This window comes from Montipora capricornis, chromosome 8 (genome assembly GCF_036669925.1).
Source record: "Montipora capricornis isolate CH-2021 chromosome 8, ASM3666992v2, whole genome shotgun sequence".
Classification (NCBI taxonomy): domain Eukaryota; kingdom Metazoa; phylum Cnidaria; class Anthozoa; order Scleractinia; family Acroporidae; genus Montipora; species Montipora capricornis.
In genome coordinates, this window is record NC_090890.1 from 44,478,333 (window position 1) to 44,498,885 (window position 20,553).

General features: G+C 40.0%; 1 protein-coding gene across 1 annotated transcript; it reads right to left on the reverse strand.

Annotated features, from left to right (window-relative positions):
- Window positions 1–832: 832 nt before the first annotated feature.
- Window positions 833–18,939, reverse strand: LOC138059855 (netrin-1-like). Its single transcript, XM_068905495.1, has 7 exons — window positions 18,556–18,939; window positions 16,941–18,257; window positions 12,051–12,239; window positions 4,282–4,431; window positions 2,963–3,004; window positions 2,780–2,839; window positions 833–2,462 (listed from the first exon to the last, which is right to left on the reverse strand). The coding sequence occupies exons 2-7, from the start codon at window positions 17,917–17,919 to the stop codon at window positions 2,119–2,121; spliced, it is 1,764 nt and encodes a 587-aa protein (XP_068761596.1). The 5' UTR covers window positions 17,920–18,257; window positions 18,556–18,939; the 3' UTR covers window positions 833–2,118.
- Window positions 18,940–20,553: the final 1,614 nt, after the last annotated feature.

Below are 20,553 nucleotides of genomic sequence, written 5' to 3' on the forward strand. Positions count from 1 at the left end.
ATTGCACGCTTTTCCTTTTGTGCTACATAACAAATCACTTTTAAAGTGACTGATCCCTCGGGAAACAGTTCATTTTGTTTCCCTCAGCTGCGCCTCGGGGAAACATTGAGATTCTCGGGAAACAAAATCAACTGTTTCCCCGGGACCAGTCATCAAGTGTTTATTGTCAGCACAGTGTTGGTATAGGTGGTCTGCTACCAATCTCTAGAGATACAGATAACAATGTTGCAATGTATAATTGCTGGTGGACGAACAAAAGGAGCAAATGAGAGATCTTTTGTTTTCGTGCACCAGCATGGCAGCGATGACGTCACGTGAAAACCACCAAAAACAAAAAATGGCCGCAAATATAATCCATAAAAATAATTGTACGCCCAGATAAAAAGGTCAATGTTGTGACCATGGTGTATTTCTGCCTTCCTGAATAGCTTTCGTCCTGGCTGATTTAACGCGGTCTCAGTGACTGTTGTCTCCATTTGTTCCCATATAACAAAGCACTGAGCTTGGGATGCCTGTGATGATTGGAAAGATGCGAAGAATTTTTGCAAATGCGTTCACGTGCATGTATTTGTACTCAAGCTCCCACACGAAACCAACTTTAAGCATCCACTACAGAGTGAAGTTTTGTTTGCCTGCGTCGCTGGAATGCCCTTTTTCGTACCATTCAACGTCAATATTTTGGTAGCATTTTGAAGTTTTTTTTCCCTGTGCCTTTCTCGTCCTCCTTTGTTTCGCAAGTTTCTTGAGAAGTATGCTGAACTGCCCTAAACAAAGTTTTCGAAGAGTTGCTATGGAAAAAAGGCTTGTCCCAGAGCTGTGACGAAAACGCTCATTTTAGGAATAATAGCGGAGATGTCTTTATTACAACATCCTTTTTGTTATTCAAACGTAACAACTACTGGAACAAGCGGACCCTTTCGGAAACCAGCGCCAAAAGGACGCCCCCTGTTTTCTTTGTTGTAAAAAGCCACTTTTACATTCTTTTGTCTTTATGTTAATTAGACCTATTGCCCTCATTTTGAAACAAATATTCTTTTGAAATTTGTTCGTCGTAGCGAGGCTATAAAGGCTTATTATCATGAAAACAAAAGAATATTTTGTCTGGATGCCATTATGAAAGAGGTCTATGAGCATACCTCGAACTTCTGCAAGTTAATGAATTATACCTACCGTTAAAACTTTGAGCCGAGTAATACTGCTTCTATAAAAGATCTTTATTTTTCAGTGTAAACTAATTTGGATCATTTATAAATTATATGATTACTGTGGTGTAATTTAATAAAATCGATAAGAACGTTTTAAACTAAACGCGTTTAGGTTTAGCGAGAAACTATGCATGACAACTTGCTTGCCGATTGAACTTTTTTTTTACAATTTGTACATATGCTTTTTGAACAAACATGTTTCTTAAAAAAAAGTAGATTACTTTCTTAAGTGACCAGTGAACCTTGGCTAGTTCCAGATTTCTAAGGTTGGAGGTGGGGGAACAGACAGTTCGGCGATCGATTTGAATGGTTAAGGGAAGAGATAAACTAAATCGGCTAACTGAATGTTGTACCTAATTCAAACCCTTTGGGAATAAAACGTTTCCTCCGGGTATTTCCATATCAATTAAATGTGAATGCTACAATTTAATGCAAATGCAACACACGTAGCACCAGATATAAATTGGGTACAACATTGAGTCAGCCGATTTGGTCTCTTAGAAGAAGAGACCTGAAGACGAGATTGAACTCGGATTTTAATATCTTGAACGAGGACCTGTCTGTTTTGAAAAAATTGCATTTTTCCCCTCTTCCCCAACCTTTCAGGTCGTGAACAAATGCTCACACCGAAAGCGGTTTCGTCTTACTGAATGCGCAGCAGAAAAGCTTATCTTTCGTAACCGAAGAAAAACTGCGTCGTTCAAACGTTCATGAAGTATTCGTCGTTTCCGGGGACCCTTCGGAAATATTGCTTCAACCTCGTTCCCAGGGCTTTTCTCCGAAAAGCCCTGGGAATGAGGTTGATATTGCTCGTTCTCGTGTTGCGCGTTCTCGTTTCTATCATATGTCAGTCATTTAGAGCACTGATACAAGTCATCTCTAAGTACTTTGTTTATCGCATTCCGGTCTTTCATCAGTTATATCGCTGAACCGTGTCTTTATTACTGTGGCATCCCTTCTTAATTCTATCCACTTTTCTGCCCAGATGCTTTGTCCATGGAATCACCATGCTTCTGTTGTCCACTACAATAGATTTTTTCCGTCGGGTAGACGAGATTGAACCTGCGATCAAATATTGGCGGCCTGGTCGTAGCTTGGGACATTTGCATTTGTAGTCTCTTTGTGGGATCCATAGGAATTCATTTCCCAATCTGAGACGAACCAATGGGCGTTTGTAACGTGTCGCGACGTTAACGGTCACTCGTACCCATTCCCCTTGTTCCTTCTTGTCCAAAGCAAGAATGATTACTTTCATGGCTGTAACGACAAAAAAGGAAGAATAATTATGCTGCGATAAGGCAAGGCAAAATAAATGAAACAAAAAGGAAAGGAAAGGAACTTTATTCATTTGTCTAGTCGTTCTAGCGCTTGATCACTAATTGAGGACACTGTAAAATGAAATCAACAATTAACGCAAATCAAGTCAAATGTTGGTTAATAAAACCAATACTAGACAAAGATACACTACAATCACTAGTCCAAGGTACAAATTTAAAAACAAAAAACGAAGGAACAGAAGCAAAAGAAAACGCAAGAAAAAGACTTTCTTGTTGAAAATTTCCTCGTATACTTACCAAAGTCTTTTCGACAAAACTTTTTTCCAGATAGACCGGTTTTCTTGCACTGAGAACACGCTGAAAGGGAAGAAAAAGTTCCATAACTCTAGAATAGAATCAACTTTTGAATAACCTGCTACCCCATGGATGACCACTTGAATCAAACGACTATCTTTAGAACAAATCAATGGGCATGCTTACTTGCATCCTTGGGTTGTGTGGACATAATTATGTTTGGAGTTTCTGAAAGGAAAAGGGAAAAGTTCAAATGATAAGTAAGTTGAAGATGTGTATATCCATCAGACGCCACTTTGGCAAACAAACGGGCATCATGTGGTTGTTTCTTTCTGTTGTAACCGATCCTCTCCTAAGAGAGACACTTCAAGATTTTCCTGTCTGAAGCTACACGATTTTACCCGTCAATGGGGCTAGTTCACGAGTAAAATGGGTTAACAACATCTACGTCCGCTCATGAACTATTGTCTCCTTTAACCCAGGTCCGAGGAGTACGTTTGTGTATGGATCCCGGAAATGTGAGGGGAGGCGGGAGACGTCTAGGAGAAAACAACACCGTGGGGAAAAAAGTAAAATAGCCTCCCGCTCCGTAGCCCCTGTCACCCTTTCCTTCCTTAAAGTTAGAGTGATACTTCTCCAGTATGCAAAGACTGGTTTTGATGGGCTGTGTTGCAGCGGGTCTTGTGAGGCTCTACGTAACTGACTTGCTACCCAAACAGAAAGATTTAATTAGACTTTGTAACAATGGAACCAGCTACAGAACCAAATGATAGCAAGTTCACCAGTGTTTCTCAACTACCACTTGTGATTTGTAACTTCTTATCTTCAAAAACATCGACCATGATTTGTGTGAATTAAAGATAAGACGAACTGTAAAGTGACTATCAATAAGCCATGGCATCAGGCATGAACCGAAGTATAGCACACAACGCTCATTCATACTGTTCCCAAAAGCCAATCACCCAAGAGTAAGATTTACCCAAATTGCCGTAGTCCTCACCAGCGTCAGAAAAGTGTCTACTTTTCAGATTTTTCGGGAAAATAAACAATAGACCAAATCAGCTAACTCAATGTTGTACTTAATTCAAACCCTTGGGAATAAAACGTTTTGTTCCAGGTATTTCCATATCATTTAAAATTGAATGCTACATTGTGATTCAAATACAATGCTCAAACAATCTTAACCTCAGAAGATCTGAATAGACCTTTTCACCGATACGGCGGCCATTTCGATTTGAATAGCTATTATGGGATGCCCAGGGGGCAAATACGCATTAATTTGCCCCCTGAGCATCCCATAATAGCTATTCGAAACAATAGAAATCAAAATGGCCGCCGTATCTGCAAAAAGGTCTATTAGGGTACAGCATTTGGTCTATTGTTTATTTTCCCGCAAAACGACACTTTTCTGACGCTGATGGGGACAAACTTGATACCAGATTCATACTCTTGGGTAACGGAATCTTGCTGTTCCCTATTAAAGCCAATGCAAAACGACTACTTACTAACACAAGGTACAATGGGGCTTTTCGTGTTTTCGTATCCCTCAGCACATTTGCCACACTGTCTTCCTGTCACGCCCTCTTTGCAAGGACATTGGCCCGTGTTCTGGTCACAAATCTTCCCCATAGATCCATGCGGGTGGCAGTTGCACGCTGTAAATGCAAAAAAAAAAAAAAGCCGGGGTTTGATGACTGGAGCTGTTGTGGGGTGGGTCGACTCGATACTACTGCACTGGCTGCTGCGCATGTCTCTAAATCACCGATTCATTTTAAATCACTGATTTTTTCTGTTTTGTGTGTGTGTAACACTCCTTAGATGCAACTCATTGATGTAAATAATATTGCATATTTATGTAAATTTGTAAATTTGTTAATTTATTACTATTAATTTCACTTTTATCTGCACTATCTATTTTGCCAGTTCACTTCTATAAATATATGTATATATATGGGAGGGCACATTGTATACATATTTAATATATATATATATTTCCTTTCATCTAATTCCTGTGGTAGTGGCCATCTCGAAAGCATTTGCTACTATGACCACTACGCACTTTTCCACTTTTTCTCGCTGGAGTATAATTAGTCTATTTCCTTCTTTCTTTTGATTGTTATGTCCATTATGTATTTTCTGAAATAGTGCATAATAATAATAAATCTTGAAATCTCGCACGATACTTTTTATTCAACCTTTACAAGAACTGGTTTGCTGTGAACACATCATGGAAAGTCTTGGTAATTATCGTATGATTGTTATTGCAAAATTATCACTATTGAACTAGATTTTCCTTCAACTTTATCAGCTTTCTTTAAAACGGAGAAAATTCGAAAACAGATAACGAGCTTATAGAAAAGTCCAAATTTCATCACTTGCTGCCTCATACTGTGTGACCTCTGCGTAGAAAACTTTCCTGTTATCAGTAATCTGGTTTGCAGTGTTCCGATGCCACGATCTCATTCCCACACGGAGTGTAACACGATTAGAGAAAAATCTTGTTTGCAGAGCGGGTCAAACAAAATGAATTTACTATTTTGACCTGATAAGTCAATTAGGCTTGAACGATTATCCCGGGAACACTTCGCAAAAAGGTCACAAAACAGGTGGGCTGCTCGATTAAAATTAACTAGACCCTCCTTGAGGGTACACTGCGTTGCCTGTGGTACGTGCACCGTTCCAGACAATTTTTTCAAGTTGGGGGGTCATTAAGACCATTTAAGGGGTCACCCAGGAGTCATACCAGCAGAAGCCCTTTGGCTCACTGGTTCTCACACGTTCGTACGACGAAAAAAATCTGTCCTTGCGTAATATGTAGCTCTAACAGTGCACGATATTGTTTTGGTATTGTCTATCATTGTAGTGCCATGGTAGAAGCCTTGAGTAAATAGCCTGAGAAGACATGTGGTTACTAGCAAAGTACTGAACCCAGAAAGATTGAAGAAAATAAATGGGAAGTGAGAAACAATGGCTTCTTGGCTGACATGTTGATAAACTTCTTTTCACCACAAGTTTAAGCGTGCCCTCTGAGCATCTGACAGCTTTGTAATACTAAAGTTTACTGAAGTTAATCCCTCTCCGGCGGGATTAGTGTCTGGAAGGGTGACCAAAAACATATGCGCCTTCGTAAAACAGAAGCATTGGACCGAAAATACTATTAACGCTAACAAATGCGAACTTAGCAAGGTACAGATTTTGTTAGCTTGCTTTATGCAAAAACAAATATTGATGCAAAAGTAAATAAATATTGATACACAGTTTTTAGAAAGAGCAGAAGGAAGTTTCCAGGACGGTCGCTCGTTTCAACCTTAAGCTCGAAAATTCAATACACAACATGATATTATAATTCACAAAGGCAGAAAATATCACAGAATCCTTTTCCAGCGAAACATTTTATTGAAACAAACAACATAAGATGGACTAAAACGCCATTCGCGTTGCAATGACTTTCCATTGCTGGTTAACGAGAATAACAAACTCACGAGGCAGAATGTATATTTATATTTAATTAAGTTAGCACAACACAAAAACGCTAACCTCATTTTGACACGAAAATGCTTTACTATTGCCATAAAAACTATCCAGTTAAGCTCGCATATTATAAAACATGATGAATTCATAAAGGCCACCTTTTCCAGCGAACAATTTTTTGAAACAAACAACATATTTGCTCTTAGAGGCGAAAACCTCTTCCTATTTCATTGCGTGCGTGAAGACAAGAAACTCAATCGTGTCAAATTACCATGTACTTCAGGTTCAAACCCTTTCCTGGAGAACATTTTCCTTGAATAACAAGAAAATGCTTTACTATTGCCATAAAAACTATCCAGCACACATATCATAAAACATGATGAATTCATAAAGGCCACCTTTTCCAGCGAACAATTTTTTTTGAAACAAACAACATATTTGCTATTATTGCGTGCGTGAAGAGAAAAAACTCAATCGTGTCAAATATGCGCAATATTACAACAAACTAAAATTTCAGGATCAAACCGTTTCCATGAAGAATCTTTTCCTTGAATAATAAAGCACAAAATAGACGACAACCTTTCTTTCAAATAATTCTTGGCTGTCACATTTCCAATTTTCTTTTCCTGAAGACTGTGCATAGTTGATCACAGATCCACTTAAGGTGTTCGATTCGTTCTCTGTCTTTGTTGAACCCATAAGTTACCAGAGAATTTTCCATTTGGTTTCAGTGTTGTACATAACAGCACACTTGGTAAATATTATTTTAGAAATGCAGCTCACTTTGATTTCTGCTCGACGGGCGACAGATTGTTGTGGAAGTCCATTTACTCGTCGCTTTTGAGATTCCAGGTGTTGGTTTTCACCGCCTGCCTAGTTTATCCAACTGACTTTCCATTATTGAGCTCCATAAGGGAATATTTTGTTTAAGGATCCACTAAAACGCCATTCGCGTTACATGACTTTCGACGCCATTGCAGGCTAAGTTAATGATTCTACTGTGTCCACCAGAGAAATCTACGCAGTTCCACTACCTTCTCGATCCTAAGAAAATACGCGCAGAAGGCTCTATGCACAAAGATACCAGTTACCAGGGGAATGACAGGTAAGACTTTTACCGACACGGAAGAAAAAGAAAATAATAACACCGAACAAATGCCATTCATTTTTAGACTGGGATTGCCATAAGGCAACCCAGTAACAAAGAAATCAAAGCGTAGGGAAAAAACCTAAAGGCCCGGTCAAACTCTCGCAACTTTTGCAGCATGACGTTGCGACATGTGTTGAACAAGCTGGCCAAACGCTCGCAACATTTTAAACATGTCGATGTTTATGTGCCCCAGGCCCCTGGCGCGCAACAAGTACCGGGACCTAGCGAGCATGCCCTAGTGCAACACGGCTAAACGAGCACAACATTATGCAACATCCAACATGTTGCATTTGACCGTTTTCAAATTTGATACAACATCATCCAACATGTTGCAACATATCTCAACAGGGTGGCCAAACGTATGCAACATGTTGTGTTCAACAATGTTGCTAGCCAGATGTTGCAAGCGTTAGGCCAGGCCTTCATAACGCCGCTTTACACGAACCCGGGTTGGACAACGACCCGGGTCAGTTCAGGGTCGAATTTTACGTTTACACGAGCCCGGGCTGGGCGGTGAGGGTTGGCTCGATCTCGGCTGACCCAGGTCATTTCCTTTTTCGCTCGGTTGAAAAGGCTGGTAACCACTTGTCAGTGAGGAAAATGGCGGACGAATCATGCAATCATCAGAATCATCAATTTGTGTTGACGTTATCAACCATTTTACCAATGCTATTTGCTTGTGCGCAGCTGCATGGGTTTTAAATGCTCATCATCATGCCCTGACAGCAGCATTTTGCTACAGGCTGCGCATGGGCAAGAGCGCTGAACCGCAAAAAGAGTGACGTTCAAACGATCCCGTGTCAGACGGGCCAGTGTTTACATGAACAAAATTCAAGAAATTTCAACCCTTCTAGCCGGGTCAACCCGAGTCTCGAGAAGGGTTACCCGGCAAGGGGGACTGACCCGGCTTGACTACTGTTTTCATGTAAACGCTAATAAACATTTGACTGCAGAAGGGTTACCTGTCGCGGTGATTCAACCAGGGAAAAAAAGCAACCCGGGGTCGTGTAAAGCGCGCGAGTGGCTATTTGTTGGATCTTTGAAGGATATGTTTACTTAAAACAGGCCGGCAGGTAGGAATTAAATAAAATTATATCATTATTATGAACGACTTCCGGTGACCCGTTGCCCTAATTCATCTTATCAGCGGATTTGGTTTTAACCCTGATAATCGGCTTTCAGCTTAATTATTGCTTTCTTCAGTTAAAAAATTCTGAATTTTGCGGGTGTTAGGCGTGGCAAACTGTACATGCATAATCATTTTGTTTTGGGGGTGCAGGGATGGCGCAGTGGTGTGGCCCGGGTTCGATTCACAGACACGGCGTCATATGTGGGTTGAGTTTGTTGGTTCTCTACTCTGCACCGAGAGGTTTTTTCTAATGGGTCTGACTCCGGTTTTCCCCTCTACTCTAAAAGCAAAATTTGATTTGATTTGCGTTAATTTTGTTAATTTCAATTTACAGTGTCTCCAATTAGTGCTCCAGACACTTAAATAAAATTCCTTTCTTTTCCTTTTGTGGCCAGGATGTAATCCCAAAACGCATCTTGCACTGATGTTTTTCAGTTGGTCATGTTGGCAAAAGCTCAAAGATTCCCGCGGACGCTGTAGCGAAGCTTAGAATGGAACCAAAGACCTCTGGATTAGTTGTTTCATACTAGAGAAAACAATTCCTGGGCTTAATTAATAAATTAATATGAGTAAAAAACATGTTGGCACCTGCGTAATCCTGCATCTTTCCCCCGGCGAACATCTCGGTTTACAATAATTACTAATCACTACTTAAGTTTTAATCTTATCAAGCTGAACAGGAATTCTCTACTAATTGAGGAGACTTTAAATCAAATCAAATCACCTGAAATTAATTAAAAGCAGATCAAATTAATTGTTGGTTTTTCGGTAAGAGGGGGAATCTGGAGTACACAGCGAAAATCCCCTCGGCGACACATGGCATCACGTCTGAGAATGGAACCCAGGCTTCGTTGATGAAAAGCGAGTGCTCTCACCACTACGTCATCCTTATTCCCCAATGTCTGTGCACCCTCTTCAAAGTAGCGAGCAGTCATTCACGATCTTGCCTTTTATGATTGTTCGGGCCAAGTTTTGCGAAGTCTAGTTAACATTAACTCTGGCCTAAACTTATAGGCGGTTATGGAAAGCCAAATGGTGCAGAATTCAGGAACCAAAATTGACTTCACATTGAACAAGTTCCTATCAAGGTCAAGAGAAGCTTGAGTCAAGCTCAAGAATGAATTTAAGTCACTCTCAACTAAAGAATCATCTCAGTTTCAAGCTTCGTTCCATATCGACACCAAAATAATTGACACGTTCTAACAACTTGGACCTTCAAAATCAAGCCGCTATTGCCATCACGCTCAAGTTAACCAAACTCTTGCATCAAACAACCGAACTACGTACGTTGCCAACAACTACCCCACACACTGTCAACAAATTAATTAACCCACAATGCAGTTGTGGCAAGACTAGACCGTGCTTCGGTTGTACAAGAAATTCACAACAATGTTCGCATTTTGTGGGTTGTTCCCTAGTCCAAGGTTTCTTAAAGTCACCTGGCTTCAGACCTGCAGAGTAAGGGCAAGTTGTGTCTGGAGTAGATCCACATAATTGTCGCATCAGATGGGCTATCATTGTTTCAAGACGAGTGTATTCAGTATAAGGGCCTAACTGACAGCCACCATAATCTCGTGAACTGGGGATTTGTTAGACATGGAGGATTATAGTTCACCACTAAATTTTCTCCGATTCTTATTGGTTTAAATTGATCACGTGAAGCGATAGTGTTCGTCCGCGGAGAGACACTATCAGCCCATGGTGCCCGTCCGAGGAAAATACCCGGATGGATAGTAGTCGTCCGCTGAAAATACCTCTGTAAACAAGCGGCCTTATGGAAAATAAACAATCGAAATTGTATTAAGAGGGTTTTTGTTTGTTTTCTTTTTCAAATTTTACATTGGCTGACACGGCTTTCGTCTAATAAAGTTGAAAATAATTCAACATGATTTTTGAGCTGGCGCGCGGAAGAAAATTTAGTAGTGAACAATAAAGACAATAGAGTGTTTATGTCTCGGAACTATCGGTCTGATAGTTGCCCCTTGGAAATTTGATGTTCTTAAAACTAGCATATTTGCCAGCATATTTGCCCTCGAAGCTTCGCTTCTCGGGCAAAAATTTGTTTTAAGAACATCAAATTTCCGCGGGGCAACTATCAGCCGATATTTCCTCGACAGAAACACTCTATTGTTTAAATAGAAGGTTCTCAAGACTGATAGTGTACCTTAATTGCTCTATTTACAACAACAAAAAACTGTGACGTCGACTCGCCTTTTTCGTTCTGGCACTGACCGTTATCAATGCCCACAAAACTCCAGTGCTCTTCAATAAACTGTTTGATATAGAAAAGGTCTATTGACAATGTCAGTAAGAAAATCCTGTTGTTTCCTGTAAAGCGTATTCGACAACACGTCTTTTTATAGTCCACCTTGATGTCTGCCATTTGTTTCCAGGTGAAACCGTATGACCGCAATTGAAGAAGAAGCAACTGAAGGGATCCTTTTTTGAAATTCAAACTTTAGCCTCCCCGGTCGGCTATGAACAAATTGCCATGTTAGTGCAGGGAGAGCCTGTTAGTTTAGTTTTACTTCTTCTTGCCCATTCCAAAACTTGACAAAATACAAACGTCGTTGAGAATTTCTTGTACAACCGAAGCACAGTCTATTCTTGCCTCGATTACGAAATGTATGACGTTTGGTGACGTGCAATAAGGGATAACTCCCTGATTCGAATAACTACTGTTTTATCGCAATCTAGATTCTGTCGAGTGGTAAAAGGCTTAAATGGAGCAATTCCCATTCTATGTGGAGTAAATACTTCCGGAATCGTATACGAGGTAGTTATTGAATCAACTTGCATTGTGGGTCAATTGTTTGATGCAAAAGTTTGGTTACCTTGAGCGTGATGACAATCGCGGATTGATCTTGAAGGTCCAAGTTGTTAGAACATGTCAATTAATTTGGTGTTGACATGAAACGAAGCTTGAAATTGAGATAATTCTTTAGTTGAGAGTGAAATAAATTCATTTTTGAGCTTGACTCAAGCTTCTCTTGGCCTTGAAAGAAAATTTGTTGAATGTGATGACTTAATTTTGTTGAGCTTGCTTAAAATTATGTCTTGACGTTGAGAAAAAATCTTTGGAACGTGACTTGAGCTTGATTGACATCTCTCTTGACATGGGTAGGAAACTTGTTGAATGTGAAGCCAATTTTGGTTCCGGAATTTTCCACCATTTGGCTTTTTATAGGCGGTTGCTCATTGAATAATCGCCACCATGTTGACGAAGCAAACAATACATCTCCATATGAGCCACCTCTTTTCTTTCACCACATTTGTAAATTTGATCATGTGCAAACCACAGATAAGGTGCCGATAGGACCGGAAGTGCAGCTGATTAGATGCAACCTGATTTCAATAAGCGTCACAAAGTGTCCCCGTACGAGTTCACCTCAAACTCGCCTCCAATCCATTTTGCTGTATTTCTGGCGCCAGTTTTTTCATAATTCAGGCCGGTACATAAGTGAAATCATCATATACTCAAGTTAATCCAAAAAGCAGTTATAGTTACTCTTATAGTTACTTACGTTTGCAGACTTTTATGTGTGTGATGTCCTTTGTAGGATCCTTGTAAAATCCCTGCTTGCAGTAATGACAGTATCTCCCTGCTGTGTTATGCCTGCAATTAACACATACCCCGCCACTGCCACCTCCGGAAAGCTTGAACAGCTCAATGTTAAACACGCACGCCTTTGCATGCAAATTGCAATTGCAAGCTGCAGATAAAAAAATGAGAATGTTACCATGAGACAACGAACAGCAAACACACTAAAAATTGCAGACACCGTTTTTTTAAATCTCATTCTCGGCTTTTCCTAGCGAAATGAATGCACAAAGCTGCTTTGCAAAATGGCAAAAAAAAAAAAAATAATAATAATAATAAAAACAAAAAAGCCCAGTAGATTTGATCAACGAAATATCGTTCTGCATGTTACAACATCACGATGCTTTTTTTTTTTTCAAAACAATAACGTCTATGACAGGATCAAATTCGAAACTTATTTGTGTGAATTCCTGGAGGCAGCAAGTTTGGAACGCCTTGGAGCATACTTCATGTAAATGGACTGGTTTAGTGAAACCCTGAGAACTTCAAAAGCGAGAACGGCACAGTCGCACTTCATGTTAACTTGACCTCGAACATGCGCAATCTTTTGTCCTCAGTTCACAACTGAGTTTTGACTTATAAATTAATCTAAACTTTTGATTGGCTGTCATTTGAAAAAAGGGTGTGCTTTGTGCATGGTCAGGGCCAAAACAGAGAATAAAAACAAAGAAACTTGTCCAGTTTCATAACCATCTCCATAAAAATGGTGCAACATTCTTATCTGGTGTCACATTTTTCTGCGAACGCCCACTTACTTTCCATTCATTCGTGCTTTTCAGATACAATGAGATAGGACTGAAAAAGTGTGCACGAAGAATGATGGCTGACAAAAAACCGGGCTCAAGCCAGAGAGTGCCACTTAACACTTAAAAAGGAGACGCAGATTTATTATTTATTAGTAGTTTTGTGTTCCGGAGTCATAGCTTTCGCGTAAACACATTGATTCAAAATGATTTTTGCCGAATTCAGGGCTCAACCGAAACTTTTCTGAGCCGGATTACCCGTTCATGGTTATCCCACACTTAGACTATATTTTCATAAGGGATTTCTCTGCACTGTATAAATGTTTGTATATTGCTGATACATTGAAACGTGATTGAATCCACGGTTCATTGTTGCTTGTCATGCTCATTGATTTATGATTTCTATCACAGCTTGGACCTAAGGCACAGCGGTTTAAACAAAGAGCACCGCTCAATTTATCAGTCTTCATCCACTCCCCTAAATCCGGCCGCGAAATAGAGCAAATAACACCTTCAAATAACAAGGAGGCCGGAAATTTGCAATTCTGGAAAAAAATCATTGTCTTTTGCTTTGGCAGAGGAACGTGCAAAAATCACTCCTGGCCAAGCGAAAACGTTAGCTGGTCAGAAACATAACGTTATTACAGTTTGATCTTCTGTAAGCCGCACCAGAAGAACTGTGCTAAAAATAAGCCACATTAAAGCCGTATCTACTGTGTTAGTAGCTTGCGAACGCAACCATGGGCCGGACACTTAATGGAGGAATTTTTGGGGAAGACCCAAATGTGTGTTTAATAATAATTATCTCTTCTTCAACAGACAGTTGTCAAACTTTGGGGAATTGTAGACGGAAATGCGCTTCAAACAGCGTTTTCACCAGGACACAATCAAGTCTCGCGTTAGGCATGCTGGGGTGAGTGTGATTCACGACTTAACGGCGCCAAATTGCCGGGTGTTTTACAGTTTTTGATTGATGCAAGTGTCTCGTTTTCCATTCTTTAAAACTGGCGATAACACGACAGCCGTCTTGTTATCCATGATTTGCATACATTGAAGAAAACAAAACTGCTAAATTTGTAGTTAAACGTTGTTCACAATACGAAAGACCTTAATTTCACATTGAACGAATTCATTTGTCTGTAGTGTGATGCCCACACAAAGGCAGTGAGGCGTCTTTCTCTAATATAACACCCATGAGACAACAAAGTGGGGTAAATCTCTGTTGAGATAAATAGGCGAGCTCGGCTGGGTGGGTGAGACCCAATGATTGAAAACCACTGTACAGAAATAGTAACGAATGTTAACTGAATCATTTCTCGTCGTTGTGAGGTAGAAAAAATGTAAAGTAGACATGCAGAAGTTTCCTTTTCATGATTTTTTTTCCCGGATTTTTTCTTCAAATCAAATCTATTGTTGTCGGCCTTTATCTTTGGCTAGGTTCGCTATCGCAATTACGCATGGGCGGAAGAACGTCAGTTGATGCGATGTATTCTCCGCTAACACTAACTTCAGTGGGATACAAATGTAATACTTTTGATGGGAACCACTGCTTCTTTTTCTGGCTTACGAAGACAAGAATCTCTTTTACGAAAATTAACAAAGCAGAGAAAAGCTGTTGTGGTCCTAACACTTACTGATCCAATGACAGAAGGAAAAATACCGAGAATACTTCTATAATTATTGGGTAATTATTGGGTAACCTTGAACCATTTAAGTACTTGCCTTCTCAGGCTTATCGTTCAATTACAATGAAAAAAATAAAATCAGACTGATAGGTTACAACTAATTGGTGTCTTTTTGGCTAAAAAGGAAATTCGAAATTTTATTGTTTCTTTCCAACAACGTGAAAACATAAAAGTTGATGCCGAAATCCACATGCGTGCTGAAGAGCCGACATGGCGAAAGTGACAGAGAGCAAAATTTCTTCCCTTATCAACTTGTCTTCAATCGCAGAGGTCATGGGTTCGAATCTCCATTGGACCCCCGTGAATTCTCCAGACAACTGATCAAATTGTCCAATTAATTATAAGTGCGGGGATCACTCCAATCCTTCGCCTCTAACCCGCACGTCAAATATATAGACATTCATTTAATTTTTAAAAAATCCCATAAGCTGAGCCTTACGGGCTATATTACCCCTGATGGCCATGCACGATCGTTGATCTTTGATCTTTTCAGCTTCGAAGAGACGTGATAGTTGTTTAAGTAGATTAAAAACGAAGATAATAACATCTGTCCTCTTGAAGGATACTCGTTTGATGAAAGATTGACGGTGTACAACTCCAACGAAAAAAAAAGATTTAATTTCGTCACGTTTGGTTTAAAACGAATTTTCCCATGTTATGCAGTTAAAACTACACGTAAAATTGGCTTGAAAAGATCAAATTCCTTCGGTTTCAACGACTAAAGCTGTAAAGCCTGAAGCCGTTCTATTTCCGCGGAATGTTGACTCAACCTTTGAAGTGTAAAATTCCTTGGCACGCAGACGTGGACTATAAATTAGCACTTCATCTTGTCAGACACCAAAGCACTGAATGAAGTATCAGAGATTTACTCGGGAGCACTGTAAAAGCTTGAAAATTTATTTACGATCCCGTTTTAGCTGATACACATTACGAAGAGATTCCCTAATTTCTCCAGGAAGTAAAAAAAAAGCCTAAGGAAGATAAACGCAGAACGTCTCATCTCGGAAATCCAAAAACAATTTTAAACTCTGTATTGTGTTAGTTCAATAAAAGTGGGTTTGAAATTTTCCACGTCTTGCGGCGTCTCTTGTGGAATCTCTTTTAATTACTTCTCTTTAAGAAACGATTTCGACACGTCAAACAAAAGACCTTAAGCTTTGATTATGTGAATATTTCCTTCCTTTAAAGTTCTTTGTCAAGGTTTTGTAAAGTGATTTTTTTAAGACGCCAAACGCCAACGCATTTATGTACAGATCTTTGTTTGGGGGATCCATTCTACGCCCTTCAATGTAAATTTGAGTAAACGTTGCTAATGCTGTTTTTTGTTTTGTATTTTTTCAAAGGCTCCATCAAAGTACGTGAGTATTTTCTGGTATGACTTGAATATAAAAATATTAGCCAACAATTGTAGATCCTAGTTTGGCGCAAATACGTTTTTATTGGATTTCTTGAGATCGACTTATAATTTCTCCTGAATTTCTCATTCAAAAAATTTCCTTAATGAAACAAGTTCGTCCAACAAAGGCTTATCTCATCAAAGTCGAAGAGAGAAATGAGAAAATGAAGTTATGACAATTTTCGTCTAGAAGTTGAATAGAGCGTGTAAAATTGTACGCAACCAAAACAATTTATAATAAAAAATATCGCTACCTAATATTGGAGATGAAACAACAGTCCTTAAAATGTAACACCTCCATTATTGTCCAGAACCGTCTATTAGACATTCTGGGACCAAGATCAGTCCTTTGCAGCAGTCAAGAAAGCCGGAAAAGTTATGCCCCTTAGGCGCTAGAAGCGACAAATTTAAAATCTGTGAAAAACAAGTAGAAAACCCTCCTCCTCAATCTCGAAGTAAGGCCTTCGGCTTGTTTTGGATTACCCGTGATCGCTAATTAGCCTTAAATTCACCAAACGTGTTCTGATGACAGTTAATGCGGGTTTGTTCAAAAGGAGACAAAATACACCCCATAAAACAATATAAAACCACGTAACCAATCTCAACTGAACCACATCACACAAGCTTGGATTTATCTGGGGGAAAACGAAACCTAAAAGTCAAGGAAGACACATGAAATGGCAGTTTTGAAAATGCTGGAAGGATAAAAGCGCCAAGAGAAACATGGCTAAACGGCGTTCATTGCAAAGGCCTTAATTCTTAATTTTATACATGGATTCATTTACATTGTTCAGTAAAATAAACAGCGCTGCAGGAACTCTCGCCTCATGCAGAATGGTCCCACGCAAAGCTTTTCGGCGTTTACAGACTCAAACGTTGTGGGCAAGCGGCATTTGGACCCTTTCTTCACTCGGTTAAAGCATGAAAACAAGGATTATTAAACTGAATGGATAATTAAATAAGTGATGACTTTTTTAGAATGGTCTTACCTACACACTCGTTTGCTGAGTTCCCTGTAGCGGGTCTCCAGGGTCTGTCGTTGAAGAAGGCTTTGCATTGTTCACAGTTATAACCAGTGGTGTGATGTTTACAGTCACACACTGGTTTTCCGTCACGGTTTGCGGGACAGCTACTCGCATGCCCGTTGCAATGACATCGTCCGCCGACTACGAAGTCTGATACGGCGTAATAATTGCGCACATCACGCGTCTTTGTGGAGCTGATGCGGTTGAAGACGACTTTAACATCTGTCGCGCTGACCCATTCTTGCAGAACGAAGTTCGATTCGAAGTCTTTGGCCGAGGGTCGGCCCTCCAGGGTGCTGAAAGCTATTCTACCCCCTTGAAGTGGCTTTATAAGATGTGCATCTGTACATAAAGCTTCCTGTTCGTTTTCCTTTGTAGCAAAAGCTTTCTTCGGTCTTCCGTAGACCCTGCTGCATGAGCCGGAATAAAACTGATAAGGTCTCCAGCTTTTGCCAAAATCCATTGACTTGTAGATAGCCATAGAATCGGGTCTAATTGTGCAAAATTGTAGGCTAATGTATGTGATGTCATAGATTTTCCCCAGTGAGAGAAGAAGGGTGATATTTTCTCTTGATTGCTTGGGATCCGCTTGCCAACATGTTACGTTGTTTTGGTTATTCAGATCCGTCAAGAATTCCACTGGGTGAGTTTTGCTAGGATTATTTGAGTCACAGACATCACAAGTTTTCTCTCGCGGTGTCTCCCATTTGCAAAATCTTCGCGGAGGTTTCCCGCACGAATGACTTGCAAAGATCTTTTTGCCATATGCGAGGTTATGAAATTCTGGGAGACACATTTGCGGCCTGCGAAATTCATTATAACACGAGTTTGCTCTCACAGGCGAAGCCGCCTCAACTGCGGGGTACATTTGTCGATTCGAGTTCAAAGACAAAGTAAATATCGCCAAGAAATTTATCGCCGAGACGAAGAGCTGCGTCCCCATGGCTTGTCTTCTCCCTTGGAACGCAAACCCTCTTTGATGTGTCCTTCAATAATCCCTTTACAATAAGGAAATGAAGCTCAGCAGTTCGCCAACGTGATCGATTGCCAAATGCCACTATTGCCATAAACACCACTCTTGTAATCAAGAGTGATATGGCTTAGCTTTCGTCTCCTAATCTCTACTGTGTAAACCTATCGTGTATTAAGCCAAGTAATTTGCGACGTGCTCTCCGAGTTCGCGTCTTCAATCACCCACACGACTCCCTTCCTCACACCTAATCAATCACGGGTCATTTTTGCGCCTTGGTGTTGTTATGGTTCATTCTGCCAAGACTCTTCCTAGGAAGAAAATATTACAAGTTATGCAGATGACTGCCAACGTATACAAGCAATCACCTATTATGCGCTATTCATATTCTAATTTAGGGGTTGGAAGAGAAGAGATAAAGACGTAATTTCCTCTCGTCTCCGCGTTCGCTTTTCTTCCGGCGTTGATAAAATCATAAAATGGAAGGGGTGTAAGCTGGGTTGGACGAGAGCTTCAATTCCAAGCAAATGTGAAACCAAGGATTAAACGCTTGCTACAATCGTCCTTTAAAGAATCTTGACGTTAAAAAGTACAGATGTTTACACTTACTGGAGATGTCAGACACAATGATCCTCATAGTAGCTGTGAGTAAAACTGCGGCACTTATGACACAGATGCCGAGTGGTCCAACCTACTTAGGCGTCTGTTTCTCGCGGCGATTAGCAAATTAAATAAAAACTCTCCGCTTTTTTTGCCAAGAATTCATGAGGTGAGAAAATTTGGTGTAGCACTCTTGCAGTTTGGAAAGAGATTAATTGACCACTTGCCCACGGACAGTAAAGATAGTGACCCGTGGGTGGCAATGAAACCCTCTCATTGATGCGACGCTGTTAAACTAAAAAGCAATCATGCTTATTTTTATGGCATTTACCAAAGCTTTCTGCAAAGCGTGAAATCTTGTTGCTGTAAATAGTTCGGCGCTTGATTGAAGCCCTGCCTCCATCCATACGTGACGAAATGACAGGCAGTTGCGCTATGAGCCTGACAAATTTGAGATGACAAGTACTTTGATGCTTATGACGAAAAGCGCGTGCCAAACAAACTCATCGAGTGGTCAGGAGATGTGTCACACATCATCCGACAGGACAATTTGCGCGAGATTTTTGGTTCTTTCATTGCTTCCGAAACAAAGGAAATGCAATAAACAATCACAATGTCTAATCTGTTAAATATCATGGCCAATGGAGAGAATAAAACTGACGAATCGTTCGTTCTCGTCAGCTTTATTTCCGAAAATGTCTTTTTTTGACTTGAACAATAAAAAGTTGTAGCCCGACAAAAAAGATCAGAGATTTCATTTCGCCGTACCTGATTACAAGCTCTTTGTTCTTGCAACCAGATAAAATATCAACATATCGTAAAGCAACTGGTGGAAATTATCTGCAATGTGTCGTCACTATGTGCTATGAGTTCAGTTTAGCATTAAATTTGATTTCAAATTAATTCACAAAGTGAATACCTTAGATTTTGATCTTAACAGGTGTAGTTAATTGGACAATTGACTGAGTCCCAAATTTTCCGTGTAAAATTTCGCAGCCACTTTGGATCACACTTTGCATTCATAGACGGTTGACACATTTCCAACAGAGTGCCAGGTTTCGTTCCTTGGAGCCTAAAAAATGCACACCGTTTCAAGTCCAGTTAAACACGCCAAAGCGTTTTGTTTCGTGGTGCTATAGATATTTATCGACATTGTCTGATTCCTCCTTTTTACAGTAAATTTTTCAAGGACGGTAATTTCGTGGTGCGGCACTTTTCGCCAACTTATATCCTGCAAAAGCTTCAAATTCAAAGCGGATAACACGTAGTAAATCTTCGCCTAACTCAATGGAACGTTCTTTATTACGTTTAATTAATGATGGCTTTGGTTTCCTTCCTTTGATTATCGCCTCACAACTCCAAAGGAGGTTCGTCCACGTTTGGGTTTTGTCTCTCGTCGATCTCCTAGCGATTTGCCGCCATATCCTTTTGTCAGTTCACGTGACGGCTGGATTTTCGCTAATTTGATGCATTATACGCAAAATCACCAGCTTTTCGTTAGCGTTGGTAATGACAAAAGACACCGTAACAAGCGAACGGTTTGTCTATGCTGATCAAGCTAATGCTTGCATAGCGGCATTTTTCCTGCCCTGTGACTGATAGAACTTTCACTGGGCGGACCTGTCTTTATAGACGACGACTTGGCAATGGGACAATCTCTAAATTCCTATAAGGTCCTATGACCATCAGTTCAAGTGGAGCTCAATTTCTTCAACAACAAATACCCTTTCTTTTCTGTTGATCTGTTTTTCGATGATAATTATAAGTAATAAACAAGTGAACAAGGAAATGAAGTGCCTTTAATTAAGTACTTGCAAAAGAAAATATTATATTAACAATGTCACCGGGTGGTTATAAATTTGAGTGCTACATTTCAGTGCTGGCCGAACCTGCTTATTTATTTATTTATTTATTTATTTATTTATTACAATTTAATGGCATCAAAGGAAACACATGCTAATAAGAATAATATTAATAGCCATATGGATAATCCGTAAAGGAGTCCAG

What these genes read in the sequence shown, in the direction of transcription:
- LOC138059855 (XM_068905495.1), bottom strand. Translation starts at nt 17,919, where the DNA reads ATGGGGACGCAGCTCTTCGTCTCGGCGATAAATTTCTTGGCGATATTT. An exon ending in ACACATAAAAGTCTGCAAAC is followed by an intron (nt 4,432 to 12,050) that starts GTAAGTAACTAT and finishes TTGCATTTACAG; the next exon opens with CGTGCAACTGCCACCCGCAT. An exon ending in CACACAACCCAAGGATGCAA is followed by an intron (nt 2,840 to 2,962) that starts GTAAGCATGCCC and finishes CTTCCCTTTCAG; the next exon opens with CGTGTTCTCAGTGCAAGAAA.